Here is an 11568-nt window from a genome sequence, read left to right on the forward strand (position 1 = left end):
TATAAACACTTAATATGAAGGGACGAATTTTGAATTATACTCCATTGGATAGTGTACTGTTCTACTTCATGATTGAATTGTTCTTTAATTAGAAAAAAAGCTGCAAACTTTAACATCATCATTTTTGTTCAACTATGCAACAATATTATGTAACTCAATGGGATAACTGAACTATAAGTCAGTCCTCATCAAGAACCATACATTCAACATTCAACACACTATCACAATAATCTAAACCTTAAAATATTAGGGCAGCAATGACAGAAGCAATATTGTTTCTCATGACAGGATCCCATTTTTCTATAATCATGTCTGCTGTGAATCCACCACAAGAGATTGCTCAATGTGTTGCCAGCATCAAAACGCTTTAAGCTTCTAATCTTCTCCAATGCAACTTGATTATTATAAATTCCTTCAAGTGCATACACAAAACCCATCCATCCGTCTCCTACTCTATATCCAGATGGTGACCACTTCACAAGGTCCTTAACAAAATCAACATTGGAGAATAAGAACTCAGTAATAGGCAATAAGGGTAACACATGAAGGCCAATCTTACACTCAGTCTCACTATAACAATAGCGCATTTTACAAAGTCTATTTTTCTCAGAAACATAACCAACTAACTTATTTCCTTGAGCAAAATCTTCTTCATACAGATTATCACCCTCTTTCACATGCCACCACATCTTAGCAGCATGAATCTCCAGTGATGCAAGAGTTGATCCAATGGAAGCAAGATGGATGTCACCATAAGCTAGGCCCATCAATGCAGCAGAATAGTAAATATTTACAGCTTCACTGGTGCTGTCTTGTTGCATTTCAGGTTCATATAAATTATTCCATAGCCCTGAAGCCCAAGAGTGCAATTTGTATAGATCGAAACACCTTAGACTTGTATATTTCGAGTTTGATCCTCTTGCCAAGTTCATAAAATTTGCCATAAGTGAGTAGGCTTTAGGCTTATATTTCATTCCCCAAGCTGGATCAATCTTTGCAAGCACTGCAATTCCATAAAGGAAGTACCCAGCACTGTATGCTTCAACACTAATCCTTCCCCATTTTGCATCATATAGAAATCCATTGCCATCAAAAGTGCCATCCAACCATGGCTGAATGGTTTCATGCAAGAACTTCTTCACGGATGGGACCACTTCAAGAAAACCAATCTCCTCGGCTATCAAAGCCAACCTTGCTGCCCTTGCAATAAATTTCCCATAATAGTAAGCTGAAGTTGTTGTTATCTCAGAAGAACAAAGACCAGCTACATCTTTGGAAAGAGCTGATTTGATTTCATCAAAAGATTCTTCTTTGACACCTCCAGTAGAATACCAAGTCACAGGAACATGATCTGCTTTCAGCAACCATGAATCTCCTACAATACCAACAAGGTCCCCATCAATGCTCCTATACCTAAAATCTTCTAGAATAGTAACATTTCCCTCATCCTTGGATAAAAGTTGAAGATGAAGAGGGTGTGCTAACATTAACAAATCACCATTACCAAACCCTCTCTTTTCCCACTTATATTTAACACAATATGGCATAGTAAACAAAGCATCACCAGATACAGGATAACAAGTGCTGTACCTGTCAAGAACATCCTCAAGTTCTGAACTTGAATTTGGCAGCAATGCTATCCTCACTACCAGAGAAACCCCATGATCATGAGAAGTATATTTCTTTGAGAAAGAGATCATAGTCTCATAGCTGTTACCGACCTTGATTGGTAAAGAAGCATACAAAAGCCATGCTTGGCCATTGTCAAGCTTGAGGGCATACTTGGTGAGTGAAGAATTTGAAGTAAAGAAAGAGAATTTGTGAACAGTGGTTATTGAAAATAATGGTGTTTGATCAGAGACAGAGAAAGTAACATAAGGGCATCCCCTAACAAGGAAGAAAGTAAGATCAGAAGAAGGAATATCCAAAGTGACACTAAGATCACTGAAGGAAGATATGACATGATGATGAGAATGAGAACCTCGTTGAGTTTGTTGAGTTGAGGAAGAGATAGTGAGATCAGCTTTGAATACCTGGTATATGGAACCAGAATGAACACGGCGAGATGGATAGCAGAGAGAAACAGAGGAAGCTGATGATTTGATGAGGTAAGGGTGAATGTACACTGGGTTGTTGCCATCTGCTTCAACAAAGTTCTGGAAGAAAGAATGTGTGGGTAAAGGCGATGAAAGAAGGTCTGAAGAGAAGAATTTGGGAGGGTCAACTTGATAATCCATTGACGGGAACAGAAAAGGTTCATCTTTTTCTCCTGTGAGAGCCATTTTGATAGGAAGAACTAGTTAACTTGAGTGAGAGACTGAGAGTTTTAGATGCAAATGTTTTTTCTAACTATTTATAAGAGTTGTGTTATAATACCATGAATGTCATTGTTGCATATCCATGTTTTTTTATTAGAGAAAACTATGCTGATGCCTCTTTAGAGAAGACAAGGGAGCATTTTAGTTACATGTTGGCTTTTAGACTGTGTTATAAGCTTTGGCTTTTGAAGATACAATCAAACCATATGGTAGATCAAAAGAATTGATTGCTATATATCATAGGTAAGGGATACATGTGGAAGCATTTTGGATATGCATTGACATGTGTTTTGTCTTTTCTATTTTATGGTTAAGTTTAATAATATTTGAAGTTATTCATCTGACTATAATAATTTCATCATCTAATTTTTTTCATGTGCTATAGTTCAGTAGCTACTTTGTGTAAAAAAAAAACTGCTATACTAGCCAGAGAACTTAGCTCATTTGTCCTCTAATAAAAGTTGTTGTATTGGTTTTTGGTGCTTCTTGACTTTTTAAAAATTAGAACATGATTTTCAATTTATTGTTCAAAATCCTGGTTTTTCCTATAAGATGCTCAACTATCCACTTTTTTCCACTCTTTACTCTATTTTGCCAAGTGATGGGAAAAGGTTTTTGTATTTTGTCTATCTTCCTAGTTATCCACTTTTTATAACATTCATGTTTGCTATAATGTGGTGATTTCTAATATTTTCTTAATTAGATTGAAACTTGTATTAACAATTATCAACAAATACATCTCTAAAATTTCACCACGAAATTTCAAAATAAACATCCTCATTTTAAAATGATCAATATTTCTGATATCTTTTTTGTAATTTCTTTTTCAAATCTTTGCTGATTTATTTTTCACAAGAGTAAATAGAAGCCTTATGTTTTTTTTCACATTGAGTAATGGAAAAGAGGTTACAATATACAAAACTTATACATAGTATCATCACTTTATGATAAGATTGAAATCATGAGAAATGGATGGCAATAAGGAAGTAATGACCGAATGAGTTGCCATCATAATCAAAACTACTTACTACTACCTCTGCTATGAATCCACCAAAGCAAATTACTAAATGAGTTGCCATTATCAAAATGCTTCAAGCTTCTAATCTTCTCCAAAGCACTTTCATTATCATAAACTCCTTCCAATGCATACACAAATTCCTTCCACCCATCTTCAACACCATTTCTATACAAAGCAGGCATAGTCCATTCTACAGGAGGTGCAAACCATAATCCACTGTCTCTCTTATTAGACCATAGAACCCCAATTAACTTATTCTCTTTTGCAAAATCTTCTTCATACATATTTCTATCTCCTTCTCCATTCACATGCCACCACATTTTAGCTGCATGAATTTCCAATGCTGTAAGAGTTGATCCTAATGAAACAAGTTCTGTATCATTATATGCCAAACCCAACAATGCTTCTGAATAGTATGCGTTTATAGCTTCACTTGTGCTCTCTTGATTCCTTCCGTCCGCGAATTTGGTTAGTCCTTCGGCCCAAGAATGCAATTTGTAAAGATCAAAACACCTTAGACGTGTGTAATGATAATGATGATTCAAAGTTGAATGATAATGGTCTGTTTTTCCTCCTCCTAAGTTCATAAAATCTGACATAAGTGAATAGGCTTGAGGCTTGTACTTCTTACCCCATTTTGGATCAATCTTTGCAAGCACTGCAATTCCATAGAGAAAGTATCCCAAATGATAATGGTGATCATTGTAAACTCCAAAGCCAAAATCAGCACCTGAATCAGTAGAACCTTGTTTGGTAATAATTCCACCCCATTTCTCATCATATAGAAATCCATTCCCATTGAAAGTTCCATCTAGCCATGGACCAATGGTTTCACTCAAGAACTTCTTAACCACAGGAATCACATCAAGAAAATCAACTTCTTCAGCTATCAAAGCCAACCTTGTGTGCTATTCATAGATTTTTTTTTAGTCAGAGTATAATTATTTAGCATTTCTGAAATTGTACAAAGAGATTATTATCTTCTGAGGTAAGAACTTGTTTTGTGTAGAAAGTAAGTTTAACAAGGCATCACAAACCTAATAAATCTTACAAATTTAAGGTTATTTCAAGCTCAATTAACATTCAACTAAGATGTAAGAGAATATATTATTGTACTGCAAATGGCTTTTCTCTAACACCAAATTATGCAGCTACTGTATTTTAAGAGCTAAGAGATATTATTTCAATTTATATCTTTTTATAGTTCCAAAATCAAGACTCAAGCCACTTACCAAATATTTTCATAGTCTCTCCTATTTTTCATTTTCGATAAGCATTTTTAATAGAGCTTTTAATGCATATTGATAAAATTATTATAATATCGAACAACATACCATTTATTCCATCTATAACATACCACTTAATTCTAAATAATTAAAAATAATATCGAATTTAAGTAAAAAATATATAGACAGTATAAATTATGGCTTAATTTTACATTAACTTTTATGTTGGTTGCTCAGTCAATCTCTAAATTTGTCATTAATAACTTGTTTAGCTATTAAAATTTTTCTAATCATCCCAAAGTTTTTTTTTGTCTTGATTGTTAAATTAATTGCTAATATTTTATTTAAATATCACTCATTTTTACTTAAAAAATATCTAATCGATCACAAAATCGATGGTATAATAGGTTAAAATATATTTTTTACATAACGTATTTGGTTTTTCTATTATAAATGCCAATAATATTTCTATATAAAGTTATAAATGAGACATGCATATAATGTAATCCAGTTTAAGATATTGGCATAATTTTATTTGATTTACCATATATATTGTACCAGTAGTAAATCGAATAAGTCTAATTTGATTTATTACTAGTACATATTATTAACATTTTTTACCTTTAAGTTAATTATTTATTTATTTTTTATTAACTCTAATCCAAACAAATTTTAAATAAAAAATTATAAAAATATTTTTTTATTGCTACAGTTTTTAATTTTAACTCACTATAATTTTAAATAAAAAAATTAATTAAAAATTAAAAAATAGATTTGAGACAAAAAGAACGTAAAATAAATTTTAATGATCTAATATTAAAACACTATTGAATTTAGCCCAAAATAAAATAAAAATCAATAAATTTTTTTCTCTCTCTTCTTATTTAAGAACTTTTAAAATTTTAATTGAAAACTTTACTCTTTCTTTTTATCATGGAGTTTTAAAACTCCGCACCTAATAGCGTCCCATTCTGACACGTGAGTTATCTTACGTGCACGAATATAATGGTTTAAACGCGAGACTATAACTACCCAAAGGAAGAAAGAAAGAAAGAGAGAAAGAAAAAGCGCAAAGTTGAAATACCAGTATACCATACCACTGATAGAGTAACGATTAAGCTGAACTGAATTAGTTAAACTTGTAGCTGAGTCAGCAGAGAGTTAGTTACAATCTCTCTCAATTAGATTAGTTACAATTAGTTACGCAGCTATTAGTAAAATCTCTTTTTTTCTCTTCTCTCCACTACCATTCTTCTTCTCTGTTTCAATTTGGTACCGATACCTTTCAACCAAACAGGAGAAGCTGAAGTAGCAGACAGGAAAAAAAGAGAAAATTTCACGGAACTTTTCGATATTAAGGAAATCATTGAAGAACCGTCAGAAAACCGCCACCTGATCCAGAAGGCCTTTTTCTCCAAAATCCAGGTCGATCCTTGGGGGAAGGTCCTCCCGTATTTGCTGAGGTCCATCTCCCCGCTGCTGCGAGAATTTTAGTATGGTTCGTAAATTCATAGATCTTAAGTTTCCACCAAGACAACATTATTAGAATATCATAATTAGGAAACAAAATCAGGAAAATATCAAAGAGGATTAGAAAAAAATCAATGTAATTTATTAGGATATTATTCCATAACGAGTGTACTCTTGATCTATATATTGGTAAGAACCTTTTTTTATTATTCACATTTCTCATCTGTGATTAAAAGGTTCTTACTAATATATAGATCAAGAGTACACTCGTTATGGAATAATATCCTAATAAATTACATTGATTTTTTTCTAATCCTCTTTGATATTTTCCTAATTTTGTTTCCTAATTATGATATTCTAATACTCAGCTTAGTTAGAACTTTAACAAGGGTTGTCTTGAAACTGTTTTAGTTAGAATGTCAGCCAACTGATCTTCTGATCTCACAAAGGGGAGCTCAATAATGTCATTCTCAATTTTTTTTTGATAAAGTATTGATCCACCTCAATATGTTTTGTTCTATCATGTTGTACGGGATTTTCTGAAATGCTGATTGTGGCTTTATTGTCACATTTCAACTGACTTGGCAATTGTGGTGAAAACCCAATCTCAGTCATTAATTGTCTTATTCATAATACTTCAGTTATGCCTTTAAGGATCCCTCGAAATTCTGCCTTTGCGCTTGAAAGAGCTACAACTTTCTGCTTCTTACTTTTTCAAGTTACCAGGTTGCCTCCAACAAGTGTAAAGTAACCAACTGTTGATCTTCTATCATTTGGGTTGCCCACCAATCTGCGTCAGTGTATGCCTCAACCTTCAAATGACCATTCCTTTTGAAAATGATTCTACTTCTTGGAGCTCCCTTCAAATATCGAACTATCTTCATGGCAGCTTCCATATGATCTTCTTGTAGCTTATGCATAAACTGACTTACTATTCCCACAACATAAGTTATGTCAGGCCGAGTATGTGATAAATAAATTAGTTTTCCAACTAGTCGTTGATACCTTTCCTTATCTGGTAAGGTGGCACCTTCTACTATCTTCAACTTGTGATTAACTTGCATGGGCGTATCTATTGGTTTGCAATCCACCATTCCTGTTTCTGCCAGAAGGTCCAAAATGTACTTTTTTTGGGAGATAAAGATTTCTTTGCTGGATCGTTGGACCTCTATTCCTAAGAAATATTTTAGTCCTCCCAAATCCTTCATTTCAAAGTCTGTAAATAGGTTCCTTCTTAAATTTGCAATTTCTTCAGCATCACTTCTCGTTATGATCATATCATCCACATAGATTATTAGGCAAGTGATTAAATCTCCTCGTTTTTTCAAAAAAAGGGTATGATCAGAGTTGCTTTGCTTGTACCCATACCTTTTCATGGCAACTGTAAATCTTCCAAACCAGGCACATGGAGATTGTTTAAGCCCATAAAGAGCCTTCTTTAACCGGCAAACTTCATGTTTTCTAAATCCTGTTGAGAAACCTGGAGGAGCATCCATGTACACTTCTTCTTTCAACTCTCCATGCAAGAAAGCATTCTTGACGTCAAATTGATGGAGTGGTCAATTTTCATTTGCTGCTATTGAAAACAACACCCTGATAGTATTAATCTTTGCAACCGGTGAAAAAGTATCAGTGTAGTCGATACCATAGGTCTGTGTATAACCTTTGGCCACCAACCTTGCCTTGTACCGTTCAATAGTGCCATCTGCCTTGTGTTTAATGGTGAAAAGTGAAAACCCATTTGCACCCGACTGGGTTTTTTCCTGTCGGTAGGATATACTTCTCCCAAGTTCCGTTCTTCTCTAGAGCTTCCATTTCTGTATTCATGGCTTTTCGCCATTTAGCTTTTTCATTAGCTTTTCGGACAGTTCTTGGAATGTCTTCTGTTAAGAGTCTGGTGGAAAAAGCCTTTGCAACATCTGCTATTCCTTTTCTAACCACTCTTATCGGGTATCTTGAGTTACAAGGAACATGTTCTGGTGAGTACCGATCAGGAGGCATCCCTCTGTTTCTTCTTGGAGAAAGAGTAAAGGTATTGGGCTCTGGTTCTTCATGTTCCAGTACTATACTGTTATTGTTAGTGGCCTCATTAAAAACAGGGAGTAAATTATCAGGTTGACAATTACTTACCTTTTGTCTGACATTCTCAAGAGGACTCTCACTGGTTGTATGTACCGAGTTGTTTTCTACGTTGAGTGAAGTATGCTCGGTGGCTCCATCTACTTGCTCTGTTTGAACAGTTTCTGGGCAACAAAGGTTATTTAGCCAACTTGGTGGTTCATTATTGTTCTCCCCCTGAATGCCATGTTGGCGGCCGAAGTAAAATTCGGATTCTAAAAAATCACAATCCATGGTCACATGAATACGACGAGTGATTGGATTGTAACACCTATACCCCTTTTGGTGTGTAGCATACCCAACGAAAACACATTTCTCTGCACAAGGATCAAGTTTGGTTCTATTGGCTTTGGGAATATGGACAAAGATGGAACATCCAAATACTCGAGGTGGTAAGGTTAGAATAGGCGGGATTGTAGTCTGAGTAGCCAAGACTTGCAAGGGTGTTTTGTGGTGGAGAACTTGGGTAGGTAGGCGATTTAGTAAGTAGGCAGAAGTCGCTATAGCTTCAGGCCAAAAAAAAATTTGGAGCTTGTGCATCAAAAAGCATGGCTCGAGTCATCTCAAGTAACTTACGATTTTTCCGCTCAGCCACACCATTTTGTTGGGGTGTATTTGGGTAGGAGATTTGATGGATAAGACTATTTTTCATAAAACAATTGCGCATTGATTGGTTTATAAATTCCCCACCATTATCTGAGCAAAGTACTTGGATTTTCTTGTTGAATTGAGTTTGAATCATTTGGTAGAAAGCAAAGAACTTATCAGGTACTTCAAATTTGTGTTTTAAAAAATATACCAAAGTCATGCGAGAAAAATCATCCACAAATAACACAAAATATTAAAAATTATTATGGGAAATAGGAGCTGGACCCCACACATCAGAGTGTATTAGAGAAAAACTGGAATTGACTATAATGTTGGTTGGAGGAAAAGAAACTCTGTGATTTTTTGCACGAATACAAGTTTTACATTTGAGGGGTTCAGTACTACTTGTAAAAAGACTAGGAAATAGTAATTTGAGGTACCCAAATGAAGGATGCCCGAGACGCCTGTGCCATAACCAAAGTTGCCTTGTAACCGTTCCGTGAGCAAGCATGACATGACCCTGGTGTGCTACTTCATCAACGTAGTAAAGGCCTTCTCGCTCAGTACCACGCCCAATGATCTCCTTCGTAAGAATGTCATGTAAAAGACAAAAGGTAGAGTACATGAGTACCACACAATTTAGTTCCTTTGTTACTTGGCTATCAGACAATAATTTTGATGATAGTGCAGGGACATAGAGACAATTTTTTAATTTCAATTTTTCTGAAATAGTAATGGAGCCTCCTCCTTTAACATCAAATAATTCTCCACTAGCTGTTTCAATATGGGCTTTTGAGGGTATAGTCAAGCTGTTAAAATCATGAAGGTCATGAGTCATGGTATCGGTAGCCCCACAATCGAAAATCCATTCATTTTTTCTTTTTAATTGGATTCTGATTTTGGGTCTCCCCTTTGTATTGAGTCGCGGTCTGGGCTGAGCAGCCAAGGAGTTCGGTAGTCCTTGCCCTTACTGCTGCTGCCGCCTTACCATTGTGACTTGCTTCCTCTCTTCTGGCCTCACCACCGGTGACCTCTCGGATGTTCACAGTGGCGGCTCCCTTACTCTGATTTCTTGATGACTTAGGATTGTTTTTCCATCAGGGTAACCCACAGTCTTAATGCAGTTTTCTTTAGTGTGTTTCTTCTTTCTTCTTCCACCAATTTCTTTTCCCATCAGAGTTGCCCATAATGGATAATTATATCCGTTTAGTTTGAAACCAATTGACAAATTGTCAGAATTGGTTTGTGACGATCGCATGCCAAAACTATTGCATGGCATATGTGCAATTTGTAATGTGAATTCGTCAGAATTTTGAATCCCTATAACCTAACTCTGCTCTGATACCATGTTACCATGGTACACAGAGTTTCTAAACGAAAAATTATTTAAAAAAGTATTATTTTTCTTACCAATATATAGATCAAGAGTACGCTAAGAGTACACTCGTTATGTAATAATATCCTAATAAATTACATTGATTTTTTTATAATTCTTTTTGATATTTTCCTGATTTTGTTTTCTAATTATGATATTCTAATAAATACCAAGAAGAAAGTGCTAAAATCCGATCAATGATTCTCAAATGGACCGTTGAATTAAGCGAAGGAATGCTCAGCGAAATTTTTCTGGAGTTAGAATATGACAGAGTAGCCATTGAAGAAGGACATTCTTCTTCTGCTTTGGTTGCTTATAAGAAGATCAACCATCGAAAATTTATTATTGTCATGGAGTCAACCATCGGTTTCATATCAAAGGAAGAGAAAAAGGAAAAAGGTGGACTCCAATGAAGACTTTGAGACGATTGATCGTGTTTTCAAGCATATTTGTAGATCTATTTGTGTCCTTAGCTATATTTTGTGGGATGAGGTTGTTCCCGAGAAGAATCCGATGGTTAACGGGCCTGGGTTCGGGTAGAGGTCATTCTCAGTCAAATTCTTTTCAATTTGAAAGGAATCAAGAATTCTGTTGGAATGAACAATCATACTGATGTCGAATCATGAAGCAACTCAAGAAACTATTTGCTATTGCCTGGGATGTACTCTTGATCTATATATTTGGTAAGAACCTTGTAATCACATATGAGAAATATGAATAATAAAAATAATACTTTTTTAAATAATTTTTCGTTTCTTCCTAAACTTTTTGTACCATGGTAACATTTTTTTTAGAAAAGTAATATTTTTATTATTCATATTTCTCATCTGTGATTACAAGGTTCTTACCAATATATAGATCAAGAATACGCTAAGAGTACACTCGTTATGGAATAATATTCTAATAAATTACATTATTTTTTTTTTATTCTCTTTGATATTTTCCTAATTTTGTTTCCTAATTATGATATTCTAATACCTTCAACACCATCTCTATCCAAAGCAGGCATAGTCCATTTCACAACCACCTTCACAAAACTGTTGTTAGAAAACAAGAATTCGGATACCAATGGCAAAATCTGAATCCCAAGACTAAACTCTTTCCACACAAGAGGAATAAACCATAATCCACGGTCTCTCTTATTAGACCATAGAACCCTAATTAACTTGTTCTCTTTTACAAAGTGTTCTTCGTACATATTACTATCTCCTCCTTCATTCACATGCCACCACATTTTAGCTAATTTTAATAACTGATTTTAGTATACAAAAAATATTTTTAATAGTTTTATCATCAAACAAGTGAAACAACCTATCACTGTGTATGCTAGGTATATATTTACTATATATGTGAGTATTGGCCAATGGAAAATACAAAATTGTCTTTTCTGGAGAAGATTATATTTTGAAATTTATTAAAAAAATTAATATATTTAATTAATTTATTAATTATTAA

At 34.4% G+C, this 11568-nt stretch overlaps 2 protein-coding genes across 2 annotated transcripts in view; both read right to left on the minus strand.

Moving 5' to 3' along the window:
* LOC107637388 overlaps positions 1-11568 on the minus strand; it is a 21879-nt gene that overhangs the window by 7045 nt on the left and 3266 nt on the right. The gene's annotated exons all lie outside the window — the stretch shown is intronic.
* Positions 66-2346, minus strand: LOC107635526 (probable endo-1,3(4)-beta-glucanase ARB_01444). Its single transcript, XM_016339011.2, has one exon. The coding sequence runs from the start codon at positions 2280-2282 to the stop codon at positions 222-224; it is 2061 nt and encodes a 686-aa protein (XP_016194497.1). The 5' UTR covers positions 2283-2346; the 3' UTR covers positions 66-221.

The sequence above is a fragment of the Arachis ipaensis genome, chromosome B04 (assembly GCF_000816755.2).
Source record: "Arachis ipaensis cultivar K30076 chromosome B04, Araip1.1, whole genome shotgun sequence".
Classification (NCBI taxonomy): Eukaryota; Viridiplantae; Streptophyta; class Magnoliopsida; order Fabales; family Fabaceae; genus Arachis; species Arachis ipaensis.

Excerpts from the sequence above, each read along its gene's own strand:
- LOC107635526 (XM_016339011.2), bottom strand. The coding sequence starts at position 2,282 with ATGGCTCTCACAGGAGAAAAAGATGAACCTTTTCTGTTCCCGTCAATG.